This window comes from Dermacentor albipictus, chromosome 8, assembly GCF_038994185.2.
Source record: "Dermacentor albipictus isolate Rhodes 1998 colony chromosome 8, USDA_Dalb.pri_finalv2, whole genome shotgun sequence".
NCBI lineage: Eukaryota > Metazoa > Arthropoda > Arachnida > Ixodida > Ixodidae > Dermacentor > Dermacentor albipictus.
Window position 1 is genome coordinate 95,251,324 of NC_091828.1, and position 20,172 is coordinate 95,271,495.

The 20,172-nt window shown below is 43.5% G+C and overlaps 2 protein-coding genes and 1 non-coding gene across 9 annotated transcripts in view; 2 read left to right on the forward strand and 1 right to left on the reverse strand.

The window, feature by feature from the left end:
* The window catches only part of LOC139048877 (serine/threonine-protein kinase/endoribonuclease IRE1-like), a 53,881-nt gene extending 48,148 nt beyond the window's left edge, over positions 1-5,733 (forward strand). For all 7 annotated transcript variants that reach the window (XM_070523771.1, XM_070523772.1, XM_070523773.1 and 4 more), the window contains 2 exons: positions 703-1,018; positions 3,698-5,733. In XM_070523771.1, coding sequence (XP_070379872.1) covers positions 703-1,018; positions 3,698-4,887 — 1,506 coding nt within the window. In that variant the 3' untranslated portion in view covers positions 4,888-5,733. The remainder of the gene's footprint in view (positions 1-702; positions 1,019-3,697) is intronic.
* A 9,875-nt stretch (positions 5,734-15,608) lies between these two features.
* TRNAF-GAA (transfer RNA phenylalanine (anticodon GAA)) lies at positions 15,609-15,681 on the reverse strand. Its single transcript has one exon. It is a non-coding gene; the product is annotated as a tRNA-Phe (tRNA).
* Positions 15,682-16,044: 363 nt separating this feature from the next.
* Positions 16,045-18,568, forward strand: eIF2Bgamma (eukaryotic translation initiation factor 2B subunit gamma). The gene is made up of 3 exons (XM_070522911.1): positions 16,045-17,160; positions 17,743-17,914; positions 18,197-18,568. The coding sequence occupies exons 1-3, from the start codon at positions 16,352-16,354 to the stop codon at positions 18,533-18,535; spliced, it is 1,320 nt and encodes a 439-aa protein (XP_070379012.1). The 5' UTR covers positions 16,045-16,351; the 3' UTR covers positions 18,536-18,568.
* The last annotated feature ends 1,604 nt before the right edge of the window (positions 18,569-20,172 follow it).

The following is a 20,172-nucleotide window of genomic DNA, read 5'->3' on the forward strand; positions in this document are numbered from 1 at the left end:
TCTGAGCTAAAATGCCTCTGTTAGCACCAGTGATCATCTAATAAGAGGGCGTACAATGAAAGATGTAACATAGAAGAGGTATACACAGCGCTGACTTCGAACTGATTTTCTATGTTTGTTTGTCACAGGGTGCGCATTTGTGGTTATTGAGACAGCACGAACAACACAGTTCATATTACAGTTCACACCGAAAAGGAGAAGCAATGTGCAGTGAGCACTGCGTGTCCAGTCCTTCTGTCTTCCTTCTTGATAAGGAAAATGAGAAGAAAGGGGGTTAACCGAGGGGCCCGATTTTTGTCAATCATATCATAAGAAGCCAACAAAAACTGACACCATGTCAGTGTTTGTTGGCTTCTCATGATATGATTGATAAGGAAAAGGCATTTCTGCGCATAATGTGAACTGTGTTCATTCTACTGTCACAAATTCAAATGCAAAACCTTCGAATAGGAAAAGAAACAGTTGGGAGTTGGCACTGTGTATGTCTCTTCTATGTTGTGTTCTTAGCTTTATGCGCTGTTATTAGGCGACCATAAGTAACCAGCTAGGTTGCACTTGCGCTTTCGCGTCAGCGAATGTTTTCGAAATCCAGCGACGGCAACCGACAAGCTTGTGACAACACTTTTACTAACGAACCTGACGACAGCGTACCTAATTGTTCATCTTGGACCATCGTGCCACACCTGACCTTGCCTCTTGCAGAAGCACCATTACCGGGAGCTGCCGCAGGCACTGCAGTCCGAGCTGGGCACAGTCCCGGAGGAATTCGTCGGCTACTTCACGTCGCGGTTCCCGCTGCTGCTGCCGCACACGTACCTGGCCATGCAGGACTGGCGCACCGAGGCCACCCTGCGGTCGTACTACGCGCACGACGGATCGGCCGAGCTCCGGCCGTCGCGGGCGCAACAGCCCCCGCTCCAGGGGGGCCCTTCCTTTCCCTGGCAGTGGCGGCGGCGGAAAGCAGACGCTGCCAAGCACAAAGACGGGGAGGAAGGGGGAGCCGTCCCGGCTGCAACTGGTGAGAACGAAGCGACGACCTGGCGCGCTGTCGAAATCGACCGTGGCGTTGTTGCTTCAAGTGCTCGTTTGAAGGAACACGTCTCTTTTAACCCTTTGTAGTCGTGAACACTTGCCAATGCTTTGCAGTTGTTCTGGTCAGGAACCGGTTGCGCGTTTTGGTTGCAGCACAGGAAGAGGAGTTGTGTGAACAGATGCTTACAGTTTAACGTCGTTATGATGAAGGCACGTGCGAGATGCAAACACCTTGGCCATATCCGATATTCTTTATAAGCATGTATTTGTTACACTCTGATCTCTGGGAGAAACATTTTAAGTTCACTTCATCACGTCCAGTATATTGTAGTATCCATGTTTGTTATTTGTAGGCTTCATCGCAGTTAATTTATCTGTATCAGAATCATTTTTTTTTACTCCTGATGTTCTCGTAGAGTGTAGCAGCCTCCAGCCAGCACCACATGGGTAAATCAGACCCCACATTTTCTCCAGGGTCCTCGTTGCTGCTTTCTCCTCCAGTGCACTCATTTGGGGTTGTTTTGCTTGTTGTCCAAAAGTGAACTCGACACTGAAATCATCTTCAGATTAAAAAAAAAAATAACAGTTACACGGGTTCTTCCAGTAAAGTGCACGCCGAGAAAACATCGTCATTCTCTTGGTGCAGCGTACCACGAAAAGCGCGTGCGAAATTTTTTGAGTGTGTTGTTTAAAAGATGCAGTCCTTGTTTGCAGACGCTGTGAAGTGCAATTTTCAGTAGTTAAAAGAGTTCCTGATTGGTGCTGTAATGAAAACGAAGAAAAAGAAGAAAAAGAAATTGGTGCACACAAGCACGGGCTTGTCAGGCACTTCCCAACATCTTACCAGGACCAATGTTTCTGTGTGTCGAGAGGGGCGCGACTTAGGGCTGCGGAGAGTTTAAGAAAGGGCCGCTCCAGTGATTTTTTTCATCAGTTTGCAAAAGCGGTTGTCTTGGATTTCTATGCACCTCCTGTCACACGGAAGGTATAGTTTGGTATGTTTAAGGAAAACAAAAATTTTGAACTAAACCGAAATGCGCCAGAAGCAGCAGCACATCGAAGCCAAAACTGAACTGGACGGCTCAGAGGGATGCTCCTCACGAAGTCAGTGGTGATATCAGAGAAAGCAATTGCTGGAAACTGTATCGCTAGTCTTTTCATCTTGGGACAGTGCGTTCAACAAAGCACGTTCCTAATGTTCTTGTGCTACGCAACTCTCCTTGGCAACAAACAAACAAACAAAGAAAGAAAGAAACAAACAAACAAACGAACAAACAAACAAACAAATAAATAAATAAATAAAAGAAAATAGCCTTTAAAAAATTGTGTTGCTACCAAGACCTGTAAGCCAGTACATAAATGTTACGCAGTCACTCATATTCAACAGTTGATGTTGTTTGGCATATTCTGTATGCACCACAACTCGAGTAAGAGTAGTCTTTGAAGGGTTCGCCTGTGTTTGAAGCCAAGGCAGGTTGCAGAACCCGCAAAACAGTAACAGTTGTTCAAAGGGCAACGTCCTCACCCCGTATATGTCCAAGGGAAGAAGGGTGATAAACAATAATAGCAAGTTCCACTCTTCATCATCGACGCCGCCAGCCCTAGATTGTGCACCACCTTTGTTGTCCCAACCTGTCAGCAATAACAGGAAAGCAAGCTTACCAGCCTAAGCCCTTTATTGCAGCAAAACCTGAGTTTAACGAAGTTGCAATAACACAAAATAATTTCATTATATCTCAGTGAATGACTATTTTCTTCACTGCAACCATTAATTGTTTTGGATCTTGTAATTTTAGTTTCAATGTTTCCTTATTATTATTATTTTTTATGTGAGAACACACACAGAGGGAAATAGGGACAGAGCAGGATGGTGACTGCCACCGAGAGGGTCACAAGGGCTGCTTAGTCTTTAGGAAGGAGAGGACGGAAAAGGAAGTGAAGTCAATAGAATGGTCATTGAAATAAAGCACAGCCAACCAAATTTTGGATTTATACTTTGTTATATCCATTTTAAGTCGAGGTTCGAATGTGTCAAGAACTTCTGTAAACCTTCACTCTGCTACCATTCATTGTTTAACCTGAGAAAGGAGCCCAGTTGGCGCTGAAATGTGCCAACTAGGCTCCTTTCTATAAAACATTACAGTTGCAACTAGGCTATGCTGTGCTCCTTTCAAATAAAGCATTGCATTTCAATACCTGTCTCTGCTAAGCCATGGGAACTGGAGTTAAAATTTGATAAAGCTGTATCTAATCGTCCCCTTCTTGTTGAGGAGGGGAACATTACGTAGCTATGGCAGAGGTGACATTTCACTCATGCAAGAAACATTCTTTTTTTTTCTGGAAAGTATCTATGACAGAGGGGAATGTACTGTCGGTTGCAATTTTGTTTGCCGTATGTGCTGTTTTTCAATGTGTACAAGTGTAACACTGTGTAATGCCCTTTAATGCCAGACACATTCTGCGCCACCATTAAAACTTTTTTGAAGGACCCATTTGTAGGGCCCCAGTTCCACCTCACTGGCAATCACTAATGTGCCAACAGACACGAGCAGCTGCTCCATTTTACCAAGTAGACATTGCACAGTGCGAGGGATAGCGCAGTGTGGTAGAGCAGTGTCGTTAACTTTTTGCAGCTTACATCTCCGATTTTTCTGTTCATTCTTAGGTGCAGAATCCGCAGCACCATTTGACCGTCCACTGGATCCCACAGATCCTCGCCTGCCTTCAGACTGGGCCAGCCTGCAGTCGGCCGACGGTGTCAAGGAACACCGGAAATCTTCGCCAAGGAGATCGTCTCCCAACAGTGCCTGGCGAGTTGACGTTGCCGACACCATACCCCAGGTGCTCGAAACCATTCCCAGCGGCGAGTACCTCGAGAGCACAAAGGCCGCCATCTCGGATGACCGCGCGGAGGCCTCAGAACCTGATCCCGTCAACGTTGGCGCCCGTGCTGAGCGGGCTAGTCTTGGCACGCCGAGAAGCGCCACCGTGAGGCTTTCCAACAGCGGCAGTCCCAAGCGACGTTCACCAAGCCGCGACACCAACTGGCGTAGCCGCAGTCCCGTCACGGGCGGGGAACATCGGGATTTCAGTCGAGACGCTGACGGGTCTCGCGCGGCAGACGACGCGGTTGAATCTGATGATTTCTTGAGGCGCACGACGAGACGTAACAGTGCGAGTCCGAAGCCGACCAGATTGAACCGGAAGCACAGGTCGCCGAGTCACAATACAAATTGGCGTAGCCGGAGTCCCAGTGCCGCCACAGAAAGCCAAGAGCAAGAGAGCAGGGGCGGCGATGACGGTGCAGTCCTAGGTAGCGCAACGTCCGGTGCGGCCGAGCTGCGAAGAGCCTTGGCCAAGCACATCAACAGCAGTCCCAGAACGGTTGAAGCGGATAAGACACAATCTTCTCCGAGTCGCCGTACAAACTGGCGTAGTCCAAGTCCAACTGTTTCCAAGAAATGCCAGGACTCGCAAGAAAGTCCCGACGAAGGTATCACTAGGGAAATGCCCGTTGATGACGCTGCTGCGTGTGAAGTGGCCAGGGATGAAACGGTTGCCAGCAAAGCCGCTACCAGCTCGATTAAGAAGCCCATCATTCATGTTGGTGACAAAACTTGTAACGGTGACTCCTCCCCTCCGAAAGCTAAGGACATTGCTGGTGCACCGTATCAGCAACAACCCGGTGACGTAATGAAGGACATCGGAGAGTTGCAGGAAGTTGTGCGGAGACAGTCTCCTTCAAAGCAATTGGTTCGACGGGTGCTAACCGTTTTGCCTCAGCGGCGCCGTAGTTTTTCAGCCGGCGAAGCTGTTGCCGATGTTCTTGCTACGGTCACGTTAAAGAAGAACTGAAGACGAAAGTTGATGTGTTTGTGCTTTTAAACTGGTTGCTTGGCATCCATTTAGGAACCCCTTGTCGACGGTCGAAGCCCCTTGACCTTGTCTGCAGTTGTTGCCTTCAGAAATGCATCCAGATGTTGAGAAGGTGTGTTTTGAAGGTGGGAGGTGTCCCTGAAAGATAAGATAGGGTTATCTTTTAGAGGTGTCCAAGCAAGCCTTCAGCACAGTAGCTCGTTGTTTGCCTCCACGCTTTGTGATAGCAAAACACTAGAGCCACTGGTGCACAGTAACAAAGCACTCAACTGCAGTACAACACTCAATTAGTCTCCTGCTGTTTGAAGGCTGCTACTGAAGGCTGAGAGCGATAACTGTATAAGGAAGCGGGAACTGCTTGGGGCACCCCCCATGGCATTCCAGCATGCCGTAATGAAGTGACTTCGCTTAAGAACGTTCTTAAGTGCGTTCAGTGCACGTTGTATCAGGTCTTTTCTGAAGTAGCGTGTTAAATACACAGTGCGTCATACAGACTGAAATGTAGTGCGGGTTGTATTTCGATTTAGTGTTTGTATAATTTGTCAACGCGCACATAGGCAACACCGTTGAATGCCCGAAGTATTTACAGGCCTGGGCCGCGTTTGTGAAACTGCCTTTTGCACGAAATCGACGCACATTGCCTTAGCTTTTAAAGCTTGCATCTATTCCAGTCATTTCCTTTTACCTCTGTTTCACTTGCTTTGAGCTGAATTGTCTGTTCAAGGGAGATTGATCGGACACTAATAAATTGTACAAACGCGTTTTTAATAGTGCCTCTCCCACCATACTTTCCTGAGGCTTATTACAAAGGTTTGATTTCTTCAATCACCTGTGTTCATTGTCGCTTTTTTTTTTGCTTTTGGGACCAAGAGGTAGTATTGGTAATCGTACACAAGTAAACATAAGCTCAGGTAGAACTAGAGTAGTCAAGTCTGATTCTTCGTGCCTTTTAGCTCTTTCATGAATTCTTTACAGGTAAGTAGGTGTTCTATACCACAAAGAAAGCTACAGGTTTCAGGCTGTACAGAAGATGTGTTGTAAGTGTCTTAACATACCAAATCATGCTTGGTGGGATTGCACTAGGTGGAACAAGTTTCATAAAAAAGGAATGCTGTCATTCAACTGAAATCGGAATTGTAGCTACAAAGTAAACCTTGTACATGTTACCCAGAAAGAAAACTTCGCAGTTGAAAAGAAAAAATTGTTCTGGATTGAGGATTGAAACCAAGACCAACATCGTTTTGAAGCAGTCACTCTACTAGGTGATCTAGCCAAAAGCCGTATCGTCTCTTGATCACTCTTGGAGGTACGACTGCTTCTGCGAGGTCTTGCTTCACTTGGCTATGGATGCATTGGTGTCCACGGGTGACAACATTCCTTGCACAGTGCCAGGCATGCCGTCTTGACCCAGTGCCTGGGACGCTGTTGCCCGTAAGTGCTAATGCCTCCAATTTCCAAGTTGCACAAAATCTCGCGAAAGTTACCCCCAAAAGTTAGAGAACAAGAGCACCACTCTAGAAGGTTAGGAGCAAATAAATCAAATTCAAGTTGGTGCGAGGATACAGGTCCATTAATCCAATTGAGAACCATTTGGCAGAATGCATGCCTCGTAAAAATGATGATGCTTGGTTCGGTCCCCAGACTAGGACAAATTTTTCTCAACTGTGAACATCTCTTTCTGGGAAGACTTGTAGGGGTTTCCTTGGTAGGTTAGAGCTACTTTCATACGTACGGCGACGTTTCCATCAGAAACAAGTTCCCTTGTGCAACTCTTTGAACTGCTAAAGCCATGCCTTTATCCGCAGTAGCCACACGAGCTGAGAATACTCTCAAATTTTTATCATGCACAAAGGAGTGTCCAGTTACAGATTGTGTATGCCACCTTAATTACTGAAAGCTTCGGTTTGACACTTGCACATTATTTTACAGGTCAATGTTATTATTATATCAAACTGCAGATGTAAATATTGTTTGACTAGCAGGCTTTCAAGTACTATAGTTTTGCGAAGTTTACTATATATAGCGAAGATTTAGGGCACTCAATTTCAGGATGTACGCATAGCTTAATTTACTGTTTTTTTTTTCTAGTGCAGGGGTCATAAAAACCGTGGCATTTTGACTACAACCCAATTTCTGTGCTATGCCATTATTGATAAAATCTTTGGGAGGCTGTTCTTGAAGCAGATGCAAACACTGCAGCTATTAATATATAGCTATTGTGTTAGCTATTGTGATAGCTATTGTGATAGCTATTGTGATAGCCACATGCTTGACGCTATGCCAAGCATGTGGCTATCACTCTGTGCACAGAACAGGAGAGAACGGGCTGTTGCATATATTTGTAGCCATTGCTTGCGCAATTAGAATGTCACATTTGGCCTCATAGGCAAGTCTAAACTGCGGGATCCTTCTACATCCCTATATTTTGTGTCGTCATTCTAACTCGCCGATGGGGTTCATTTGTGAAATATCAGGTGTTGCTGAATGGCCACCTTTCCAGAAATGACTCGTGAAGCTTGACTTTAGGAACCCGATGTTTACAATCACTTGTAATCACTTTTTCTCTGCATTGTCTTTTGGTTCTCTTACAATATTTCATCTTGGTGATTGCTCAGTTTGACTTTATAGATCCAGTATTTATGATTGCTTTGAGTTACTCATTCTTCACATTTCTTGGTTCTCTAATATTACTTCCTCTTGTAGATTGCTCCATTGTAACTTGGCCATGTGATGGTTACCATAACATGGCCAAGTTACATGTAACTAAACCAACATGTGGCTTTGTTACACGCACTGAGTTGTTGAGATTTTTTTGGGGGGCCGCATTATTATGCCTTGTCAGCTGTTGACTCCTTGTATATACCATGTCACTGTATTTTCACACATATGACTTGTCCCTGCTTATAACCACACCCCCCAATTACAACCCAAGGAAAAGAAATAATGGAAATCCTTCATGTCCTTTTAAAAGCAACAGAGCACAACCGTTGGCTCAAAGCAATGCTCTAGAAACAAACTTTATTTTGTATTTTCGCTCACTGACTCTTTCAGTGGCAATATCTGTTGAAGCACGGTTTGGCTTCACGATAATGCATTTGCACTCAAGTGCGGTTTTATGGCAACATGCGTAGCATTGCCGTGAAGCAACGCCACAAGGCACTTTGTACTTACGTTTGTCTAATTTTCGGCGTGAGTTATATGCTGGGAAATGTGGTGTCCCATCGGGTTCTCTTCCTGCCCTACATCTCGTTTTGGCTTCCAAGACGGGTATTGTTTTTTTTTCTTGTGCATGACTATGTTGCATCAAGTTGTTTACTTGAGTTGTATACATCAACCCACCTGTTCTCTTGACGACTGGCCATTCAATGTGTTAGCACGATTGACTATGCACATACGAAACACAAACTGCGGAAGGAAACAAGAACAGGACAAACGCAAACTAGCGATCTTTTTTAGCACTTGCGTGTCTCTGACTATTACAAAGTCCTTCCTTTACATCATGTTTGTTTGGGCTTTGGGCTTGGCCAAGTTCAACACCTGCTTACTGTAGGTCCTCCACCAGAACTCGGTGTAGTTACACCATAATAGCTCTCGTAACTGATTGAGTTATGGTTGAGTTATGTTGAGCTTTTGTAACCCATTTGAGCTCTTAGAACTTGCAGTAGTTGGAGACGCACAGGTACGCATCCCGTCTATGTTTTCTTGTGTGGCTTGTGCTCTTGTGAGCAGTTAATTATGCTAACATAAGTGCACCCACTAGACCACCGAGGCATCTTAGCCATTTGATATGGTTGATGTCTTTGCAGAACCTCCAGGAAGGTGTGTATATTGCCTTGTGAAAAGATGTTACTTTTTTAACTGTTGTCACAGTCATTGCTAACATTTAGCTTCCGCCGCGCTTCTGCTTTGGACAGTGCGTGGTTTGCACAAACTGCATGGCGAGAAAACTATTTTTGGTGGCCGAGTATTACCAGTAATATTTGTGGCAACATATCCACTGAGAAAACCGAGATGTCCAAATTTCTTTTTGCCTGTGTTTATGAGCCCCAAGCTCACTGAGATCTTGGAGATTCGGGGAAAGTTCAAAAACACATTCTGATCCCAGAAGGTCGTGGTTGATGCTGCCGTTTTTGGTTTGGAAAACAGTTCCAGTCTGAACGCTTCATGTTGCTGGTATTCTGTGGGCAGTTCTACATCATCATTTTTGACTGTCTGAAAAGTAAATGCTTTGGGAGCAGCTGATGGCCGAGATTATGTACAATATTGTCTTTTAAAGGAAACCCATGGGGTTCTATGGTATGGGTGTTTTTACCCGACATCATGCCTTGACAGAGAATGGCAAAAACGAGTCTGAAGTGTTTTTATTTTTTGATATTGTTTTAACCCTATCAAATTGTCGTGCTTTATACTCGGCAGGTACTCACTGACAACCAAAACCATTCACTTTTTTTTTCTCTTGTGTGAGTTACACCATTGAAACTTCTGTCAATTTGCAACACATGTACACATGATGCACTATGTGCAGTGATGTTTTGTCTACATTATTTGGATGAAAAATCGTTGAGGCACGAATGGACAATGTTCAAAATGATCTGTAATGGGGTCTAGTGGTATAATGTTCGCATATCTTTTCTTTATCCCACTGTTATCATGTGTACAACTTCACTGCATTACCTGTTGTGTGATGATCTTTGAACACAATTTGTGGTGTTGTGTGAATCCATGTGGAACGGCATTCATCTCTCTTTCAGTTCGCATAGGAGGCATTATAGTTACAGTCAAGATTTCTTTAGTTGCGTCAGGGCTTGCTATTGAGTGTTGGTTTCAGGTTATGAACTCCGGAAAGTTGTAGAATCCTTCAAGTTGCATAGTCACAGAGAGTTACCTGTTGCATAGTAAAGAGGCTTTTTGGAGAACTGTGATCGTGATATAAAACATGTGGTCCGTGCGCATGTGTTTTTATTTTTGGATCGGGGTCTTCGATTTGAGGTCGACGAGGATGGCAATATGGGCATGTCGGTTGGTCATCATGGAGTGGTATCTGGCATAGTGCAGCGAAACAGGGACACAAGAAGAAACGACAGACGGACACAAGCGCTATCAAAAATGAAATTTTAATTTTGGGATTGGTCGTACTTATACTCACACAAAACCATGTGTGCAACGATATGAAACCCTAAGATACATGGTGGCTTGAAGACAATTTTAAAACTGGTACGTCACAAGAACGTCAAGGAAACTTAACTTATATGCACTAGATAAAGTCAGCTCTCAAGGCATGCTCAAATAATCCATTTTTTTCGTGGACAATGATGCTGAAGGTTTGCTTATACATTGGTCAGCGACCGAGAGGATGTGCTCGGTTCCTTTATTAATAATCTTACGCATTCACATTTATTCCTGTCTACAATAGCGATGTCTTCTAGGAGAGGATGACATGTACACATTTTGCCATGAAATACCAGAAAACCGTCACCTGATACACTTTTCACTTTGTTTCTGTGCTTTCTTAAGCATTCATCAATGCATCTTCTGGTTTGACCCACACAGCATCTACCGCATGACAGCAGAATGCGATAGACCACCCCTACAGCACGTATCACAAACTGATCTTTGTGCTTCTTATCACATACTGGCTTTTTAGTCCTCATCGGGTAGATGGGTTTACAGAGTCATTGGTGTAGAGCTGAAAAAACCTGCCCGTTCAGGATCCTAACCGTGATCCGCATATGCCTCCGGTATCGCATAGCCTGAATGAGATAGGAAGCCGAGAAAACGTGCAGGTTTTTTTTTTTCAGCTCCAAACGAGCTAAGTACTCTGTGTAGAACCACTAACCCGCTGAAGAAAAGAAAGTTTCTATGTGATAAGAAGCACAAAGACCAGTTGGTCTTTGTGACCACTCCTATGTGCCATAGGAGTGGTCCATAGGAGTGGTTTTAGACCACTCCTATGTGCCATAGGAGTGGTCTATCACATACCGCTGTCATGTGGTAGACGCTAGATAGATCAAACTAGAAGATTCATCAGTGAACGCACAGAAACACAGAAGGGTGTAGAAACAGAGTGAAGGGTGTATCAGGTGACGGTTTTCTGGCGTTTCATTGCAAAACGTGTACATGTTACCCTCTTCTGGAAGACACCGCTATTATAGACCGGAATAAACGTGAGTGTGTTGGATGAATAGTACGAATCGAGCACATCCTATCGGCCACTGACCAATGTATAAGCAAACCTTCAGTGCCATTGCCCGCGAATGAAATGGTTATTTGTGCCCGCCTTGAGAGCTGACTTAATCTGCAATATATCATTTATGTTATCTTGGCATTTTTGTGATGTACCGGTTTTAAGATTGCCTTCATGCCGTCATGCATCTTAGGGTTTGATAGCACAGTGCATGTGTGTGCGCATAAGTATGACCAGTCCTGGAATTAAAATTTCGTTGTTGACAGTTAGCACTTGTGTCCGTCTGTCGTTCCTTCTTGTGTCCATGTCTTGCTGCGCTATGCCAGATACCATTCTATGATATTATTTGAGTGTTTCTTTATTATATTTCTCCCAGTCTGCTAAACTTTTGTGCGGCACTGCATACAGTGAGAAGGCCATTATTTTGAGTAGAACTGCTGCTCAAAGTTTGTCATATTGAACGCACACTTTCGAGTCCTAGCTGTAATTACTGTAGCAAATTACTTTGGCCTTTATTGTGCGAGCTACTACACAACATTTTTTTTTCTCTAGTTCTTGTTCACTTATTCCGTGTTTGTCATTGAAAATGAATGTTATGTATATATATTTTTTTTGCCTCATGTAAATACAACTCGTTATATGTATATCTCTTACTCTTAAAATGTTTCAGTCATTATTGGTGTTGTATGCACATTATGGGAGATGGCCATGCATAAATTTCTTTTGTTGAAGAAAGTGTGTGTTTCCATTTATTGGATCTTGTAAGTATAGTCTGCTGTTATCTTCTATGACTTGCATGTCATAAATATTTTTAGGAAAAAAAAAATGTGATCAGGGGTGTTCTAAAGATACTGAGATCCTCATTTTCCGAAAATTTAAATAAGGAATTATGTTAACATGTCTGTTAAGGTAGGCTTATTATGGCCCTAGTATGGTGCATGCCATAAAACATTTTTAACTTGAGGACATGCTTAGAAATTGGTGCGGGTGGAAATTTTAGAAATTAGTTATCAGGCACAACTAATTATCTTTGAGCTTATTTCTGTCATTATCTCCCAGTGCAACTATATTTAAGTTTGTGTATACAATCAATTTTAGATTGACTTTGATTGTCATTGTTGCATAGCATATAGATTTAAAAAAAAAAAATAAATAAAAAAAAATAAAGTGCATTAGGGGTTAAACTGCCAAATAGGAAACAAAGGTAAGTGTTAAAGATTAAGTCGTGAAATGATAGTTTATTTTGGTGAATGGAAAAAAATAATAACACTTTTCTTCTACTATTGTAATTTCTACATTACTGAGCCATGATTATTATTGCAGTGTTGACAAATCAAAACGTTCACTGGTTCATATGACTGCGTCTCTGAGCACGATTTGGTACGATTCAGACTACGCCAAACCACTTATCCTTTTAAAGGCCTTCCTAGATGTGTTAAGTTTGTGTCCGGCCATGACCTTTTTCTTGGCTTTTGACAAACTGGACCCGGAGAACAGTTTTGTGGCTACCATCAAATGCAACAGACGGCAGTACAGGTTCTGGAGAGTGCCTATAACTATCGTACTTGGGACTGGCTGCATAAAAAGCGTAGTTTATAAATTAAAGCCCTGAAAGTTGAGGACCATTTTGGAGCCGTTTTTGGTCGCAGGTGTTCGCCATTAATGGGTTCAGGCTAGTCCTGCAACTTTAAGGCGTACTGACACAACATTTTCTATTTCTCTCTCTCTCTCCTGCCCTGAAATTAGTTATGTTATCAGCGCAAAAAAGTTTGGAGAAAAGCAGTGTTTGCATTGAATGCAACTTGGTGTAGCATGGCTGTCGCTATGTCAAGTTTCACGACTATATTGTCCGTTGAAATTCGAGAGAATGTCTTGCAGCATTGCAGCCTCATTTGAACAACTTAGCATGCAGTGTTGTCCCTGGAAATGCACCAGTAATGAGCTTCAGAATTGCATTAGAAGCGTAGAATCATTTTGCCAAGTCTTGACTGAACTGATCTTAAAAAGGGTTGTTGCATTAAAAAGAAGAGACAGAGAGAAACCTGCCTACCACTGTAAGCAGTTTTTCTTTCTTTTTTTTAAATAGTTGGGCCTTTAGGCCTTCAATCCATATACAAAATTGATGAAGCTGAAAGATAAAAGGAAATAATCATGCATCAAGATTACAGTTCTCTCACATCAGTCTGCAATTTAAACAAATGTCTCCAATACTGAGAACAGCATTTATTAAGAATTCCAAAGCACAAAATTATATGAATAGGCACTGCATTGAAATGTACTAATAATTGATGAATAGAGCTTGTGCAAAACTGTCATAAACAGTGTAACAATGTCACATAGTATGTAGACTAACACATCACAATGGTGAGCTTTAGACATTGTTAACAGATACAGTTTATCAGTTTTTTGGTGGGGATATGCATAAACTTGCTGGTTCAATAAAAAAAATTAACATTTAGCAATTTCTGTAATGCATTTAGGTCCCTAAATGTAAGTTCTGATGGTTAATGGTATTTAACTTAACTGTGAGTGAGACAAATATGAATTAGGGATTGAGCATAATTAAGTATGGAATGTTCTAGTTGAGATTAGGGAAAAGGATTGTGTAGTTGGGAAGGCTATTATGAAATGTATAACTGCACAGATTACCAGCAGTCATTTAATTGGGTGCCAGTTGTGAAGGGAAACTTAGTTGACAGTTGAAGTGATCATCATCATAATCACCATAATTTAATTTACCCTTAATGGTTACCACCGCCAGGACGTATTACATAAGGGGGGAGCATGATCAACAAATTAAAGTACAGAAAGTCAATAATATGAATAATGAGAATGTATAATAAATAAAGGGAAAAAAAGAATTTAGAAGGAGCAGTACTGTACAAAAAGTTATAAAAAATTATCAACAAATTGCTGGATGATTGTAAACAAACAGGAAGGGCATAACGATGGCATCAGTTAACTTGAAAAAAGAATGAGTACAGAAAGCAATAAATGTCATGAACGAAAAGAACTTGATACTCGAAATGTCCTGTTTATAAGCTAACTCTCTAAATATTGAAGGCTTTAATTCAGTGATAATTAATTCAAGTAGTACGTCTCGTTCTACTATGGTGTTGGGCAAAAATTAGTTGTTCATTCAAGTTCAGTCAAGTGTTGGTATGGTACCATGGAGACATGGGATGCTAAGGGAATTGTAAAGAAGCAGAGAACTGCACCCGGCGGGAGAAGAAGGGCACCATGTAAACTTTGAAAATTATAATATGTCGTGTAGAGTAAGCCGAGTTGAGCTATTCTGCGTCTGCACTATAAAAGGAGGGAGACTGAGGGAACATTGGATGGCAGTAATGCTACATGGTAGTTATAGTGTAGTTAGAAGTGATAAATTGGGCTGCTCGATTTTGCATCGATTTGAGAGTGTTAATGAAAAATTCGCTGCCGTGTATTCAGGTTTTGTTCTAACAAAGGTGCTAGCCGTTAGTCCGACAGAGGGAGGCAGGAATGGCAAATTCTTTCTGATGAAGCCAAGCGACCTCAATACGTCCAATACAGCCTTTAGTACGTGTTGTGGGGTACTCTGTAAGTGTCCACCTGTAGTAGACTCCATTTTGGCCGCCACTGAGTGTCGGTTTCATTCTCGCTGGTACCCCAGCCCAGCGAATCAGCTCTTCAGCAGCAGCCGAAATGGGTATGTCCACTAGGTGGACGTTTACAGACCACAGACAGAATACTGCTATCTTGGTGATAAGAATGCCAAGGTACCCATACTCTGTCACGGGTGATAAGGGTGTTGAGTATATTCAAACGAGTAAAAGTGGAAGCAGTTCATAGGTTTGTGATATACATGCATGAATTTACCTTGGGAAATATCTATAGCTTCGTCATCCACGGCTTGCACCGGTTTTCTATTAAATTCAAGTAAATTCGTTGCTATAGTTGGTCCTGATAGCAGTGTATACATGTGGCGATAGAAAGAATGCATTCATCGGTGCGACGACGAAGTGGGGGGTGATATTGGTAAGTCATTAATTCAGAAAGATGATAAATGGTAGAGGAACAACTTACTGATACCTGAGGAATGCTGGATGATACTTTCAAGATTAAAATATGGTGTTGTGGGAATTACCCAGTGCTGGTAGTGCAATATACTTAACTCCACTACTGGACTACTGCCTAACAATGTGTACACACATTATTAGGCAGTGGTACAGTAGTGGAGTCAATTAGTTTAATTTTTTTTGTTGATCATTAAGTGTTGTTAACTATTATAAAGCTTACATCTTATATGAGAGTGCAAGATTTGCACAAAGGAGGAATTTTGGTGAGGCTGAAGTAGATCTTAATGTGCTGGACACATAAGTATACACAAATTACTACAGTAGTAATGTTGATGAGCACACTACTGTTTAACAGGAAAGAAATTCAACGAGCCCCACTGTTGATTGGAAACAGTTGATAACCTGCTGACCGATACATGATAAAAATAAATAACGTCAAAAAATTAAAAAAAATTTATTGCCGAAACCCGGGATCGAACCAGGGACCTTTAGATCTTCAGTCTAACGCTCTCCCAACTGAGCTATTTCGGCTGACAGAAACTGCTCTTACAAAACTATTTATATCCCATTTGCACATTGCAACCATCTTTTTACTTTTTTTTTGACAATTTTAGTGACGTTTGCATAACAGTAAAATATTTAAAGCTCTCACAGCTATGTAAAATGTTGCTTTAGTTTACTGGTGTCACACGGGGCACTTTCGATTGCTATTGAGCCTGATCCGGATCGTATTTCGCCATCGTGATTGGCTCCTCAGCGCAATCGGTGAAGGCCGATCACGATCCAGAAATTCGATCCGAATCAGCCTTGATTGCGATCGAAAGTGTCCCGTGTGACTAACATAACTTTCTCCAATAATTATGCCAGGTTGCGTTCGTTTATTACTTGAAGCAATCATTGTCGAGAGCCTGAGGTCATGTTACCTGCACCGTAGTGTTCAAATTATACACCACCAGCGCATCAAGTGCACGCTACACTGTGTGCGTAATGAGAATGCACCGTCCACGTGTTCAACCAGCGCCTTGTCCAACGCATGCGAACGCGCTCCATCTGTTTACATCTGGCGCATGTGGCATCAACACAGCGGGCCTTGCGGGTCTTGTGAATCTTCAGTCGCGTCTGTTATGCGTTCTTCGCGGCGCAGGCCGAGGTTTTAGTGTGTTCGTCAATCTTCGTACTTAACCGTTCCGAAAGAAGCAACATGATCGACTTCCAAGCCGTAGTTATGGCCGCCGGTCGCGGTTCCCGGCTCACCGAGCTCTTGACCGCGGACTGCTTCAAGTACCAGCTGCCCGTCGCAAACTTGCCCATGATATACTACCCGCTGCGGGCGCTCAAGAACGCCGGTTTCTCCGAGGCCATCGTCGTCCTTCCGTCATCAGCACGCGCTCGAATCGACGACTCGCTGTCGGATCGCGTCGGGCTTCGAATCGACTACGAGTTCGTCGCCGCTTCCGCGGGCGAAGAGGACCTGGGCACCCTGCAGAGCCTGCGCCAGATCGTCGCCAAGGGCAAGATCAAGAAGGACGTGTTCGTCGTCGGCTGCGATCTGGTGACCGACTTCGACTTCACGCGCGTCGCCAACCTGCACCGCGTGCGGAACGCGACCATGACCGCGCTGCTGGCGCCCGTGTCGCAGTCGCTCCGGGAGTCGCCGGTGCCGGGGACCCGCGGCAAACCGAAACTCGAGCGCGACTTGGTGGGAATCGAACCCGGCACCCAGAGACTCGTGCTGTTCAACGCGGAGGCTGACTTCGAGGAGACCGTCACCGTGCGGCGGAAGGTGCTCAAGGAACACCCGGTCGTGGACGTGCGGTCGGACCTGGTGGACGCCCACGTTTACCTTTTGAACAAGTGGCTCCTCCCCTACCTGCTCAGGGATGACGGCATTACGACCATCAAAGGGGAGCTGGTGCCGCTGTTGACGAGGTATCAGTTTAAGAACGCGCCGCCGAAGCCGGCGTCGGAAGACGTCGTGGACGGGGAGCAGACGGAAACTGACATATTCAGGTGGGGGCTGGTCCACGTACGAGTCGACCTCGTTGTAATCCGGCTGTTACTCATATGTTTTGCGTAACGACCTGTATGCCAGTGCTTTAGAGCACGCAGAAATCGAGTCGACTGAGTGGCAGTTTCCCGGGCGTTCACGTCGAGTTTGGTTACGTGACTAATGTGATGGGTGGACTTGACATTACATCATGTTATTTCATTCGTACGCAGGATAAGCTATCTTTGCTCATGTGAAGTTTAATGGCAGTAGTGACAAGAACGAAGAAAATTTGTAAATATTTGTTGACGTGACTGTTAGATTTGAAACTGTCAATTTTCGGTTGCATACAAGGAAGGTTACGATTATCGCTGCATAACGTCGTGTTGGCTGGATCATCTGCCAAGGAGCCATTGACACTGCCTTGATGTCTCTCGCATGAACAAAAGCTAGCAAGGAAGTATTTATTTACGTGTTGTTCTCGCACAAGTGCCTGTATGAATGACACATCCACTTTGAATTTCACTGCATTTATCATATCTTTGTAATCACTTTCAGTTCAGGTTATAAAAGACTGATTCTGATTTTTTTTCCCTCTCCAAAAGGTATGCTCCACTCAGCGGAAGTGACCTTCTTGGTGTGGATCTCGGAGACGAGTTTAACTTGGGTGACATGGGCACCCAGAAGAACCCGATACATTGTTATGCATACGTCGCTGAAGGAGCATTTTTAGTTAGAACAAACACTGTTGCTGGATACATGGAGGCGAATCGACAGGTGAGTGGTAGTCCTTAGTTTTCTTGCTGTGAAATGAAAAGATGCCTCATAGCTCTTCCTTGAACAAAACTTTGTCAGCAAGTTCCATTCCAACTTCAATCTTTAGTTCAGGTACAGCTGCACTTGCTAGAGTATCGCAAAGATTATTTGGAAATAACCCTTCAAGCTCTTTGCATATTTGCTATTTGCGCAAGTTATGCGCAGGCCAATGACATATAAGTCTTAGAATAAATGCAGGAAAAAAAAAACATGTCTTTATACTGTCTTTTTTTTGGACTGCAGGCTCATCAGCTGAGCAAGGAAATCTTCCCACATGTTGCCTCCGGCCGTTTCGACAACATTGTTGCTGACAAAGTTGAGTTTGGTGAGAAATCGTCCGTCCGCCACTGTGTTCTCGGACAGAACTGTCGGATCGGAGCACAGGCCAAGGTGTCAGACTCTGTGCTTCTGGACGGTGTAATAGTCGGTGATGGCGTGAGCATACAGGGTTGCATCGTCTGCGGGGCGCAAGAGGTTGGCTCTGGCGCAGTGCTCAAAAACTGCATAGTGGCCCACAAGAAGAATGTCGCTTCCGAAGCCAAGCATGCCAACGAAGTTCTTGGAACCTTCGTGGAGATTTAGCGATGACATTAAAATGGACAAAATGTTTGAATAGTCTGAGCTGTCTTTATTTGCAGAAGTGCTGTAGGCTTCACAACTTAGCACTGCAAAGAAACATTATAGTAAAAGGAAATACTCATTGGAAGGCCAAATAATGTCGCACAAAGCATGTTTATGAAAGGCGGAGTGGGTTAGCACTAAGAGGTGTCATCTGGTAGCGCAGATTGTAAACTTGCAGCAATGTTATCAGTTGTAATGAACAAATTGTGGTGTTCAATATTCTGCAACTGCACATTTGGGCTATGAGGCACGCCATAGTGGAGGGCTCCAGATTGATTTTGACCACCAAAGATTGTTGCATCTCTAAGTCTGCGCTTTCGCATTTCGGCACCATAAAAAAATGGCCACTGCAACCGGGGATCAAAACTTTTTTGTAAAGGGCTTAAACCTACAGTTCAAAGCAACAGGGCTGATTTTTCAAAGCATTGGGGTTTAGGGACAATGGAGGCAAAATAGACATTAAGCGGGTAGAAATAACCAAACGAAGGTTGTCCAATTGGTGGCTAAAATCTAGGTAAGAGTGAAATTTCAACCTCCACAAAGTACAAAGTAGTCGCGACTAGGTGGCATGAGCTGCCACCCGATTTAAAGCGTTCAGCCTTATCTATCCATCCATCCATGCACCCACTGTATTAGTGTCGAATATTTATGGCTAATTAGACTCCTCTATAATTATACTATGCTTCATTTTTTTTTCTCTCTCGTGCATTTTTGCTGCGCGGCATACTTCCACTGACGGTTATGCGTGCGAGCTCTTGCATTTGTCTCATTTCACCCAGCGCACGATTCTGCGCGCTCTGCATGAGAACACCTCGTTAGCGGTATAAGTTGGTGCCACAGTTACGAGCACTGAGGCAGACACGAGAGGATGAAAAAGCGTTATCGGAGCACTGCAACATGGTAGAAAATGACAGTTTCATTCTCTGCGGACAAGAAAGAAATACAAGCAGACAAATAGAAATACTATGGTTAAGTGAAGAATCTTAAGGAACAGAGTTGCCGCTAAATTTCTTTTTTTTTCTTTTCAGTCTAGGCAAAAGGCTGAAATCAAGTGTACAGTCCACGTGCGTCTGCTTGATCAACGCTATGCCTTTATACAATTTCACGTTGCACGGCTATGCTATAAGAAATTCATTTTTTTTTTGCATATGCCATGTTCTCTATACATTCACGCTCAGCTGTACATCTCTTGCTATGCGCGCGGTATGAAGCAAAACAAAAACATGCAGACATTCGGTTTGTATGTTTTATTATTTCTCTAAACTTTAATTGGTCTATTGAAGCAACAAATAACTGATGTTGCTTTGAATAATTTTCAAAGTCGTATGTTACTGCGAGCGAAATCACAGCAATGCCATGTATGTAGGCGCACTCGTGCGATTGACATCGACTCTTCCGCTGCGCTTCGCATTATGTGGACGTCAACAATAAGTGAGTCTGTGAAATTTTTTTAGTTACTTCGGATCGTACGTTTTCCCAGTTAGTACGTTTTCTCTCGGGCCTTTTTCCAAAACATATAAACGAGGTTCTGTACTTTGCAGACACAATCATTTGCGCATATAATATTGTATACACTGTGCTTGTCAGCTCAAAATGGC

Bases quoted from the DNA above. Each gene is read 5' to 3' on its own strand.
- eIF2Bgamma (XM_070522911.1), top strand. From the start codon at position 16,352: ATGATCGACTTCCAAGCCGTAGTTATGGCCGCCGGTCGCGGTTCCCGG. The intron at 17,161-17,742 runs GTGGGGGCTGGT...CCTCTCCAAAAG, and splicing joins ACGGAAACTGACATATTCAG to GTATGCTCCACTCAGCGGAA. The intron at 17,915-18,196 runs GTGAGTGGTAGT...TTTGGACTGCAG, and splicing joins ACATGGAGGCGAATCGACAG to GCTCATCAGCTGAGCAAGGA.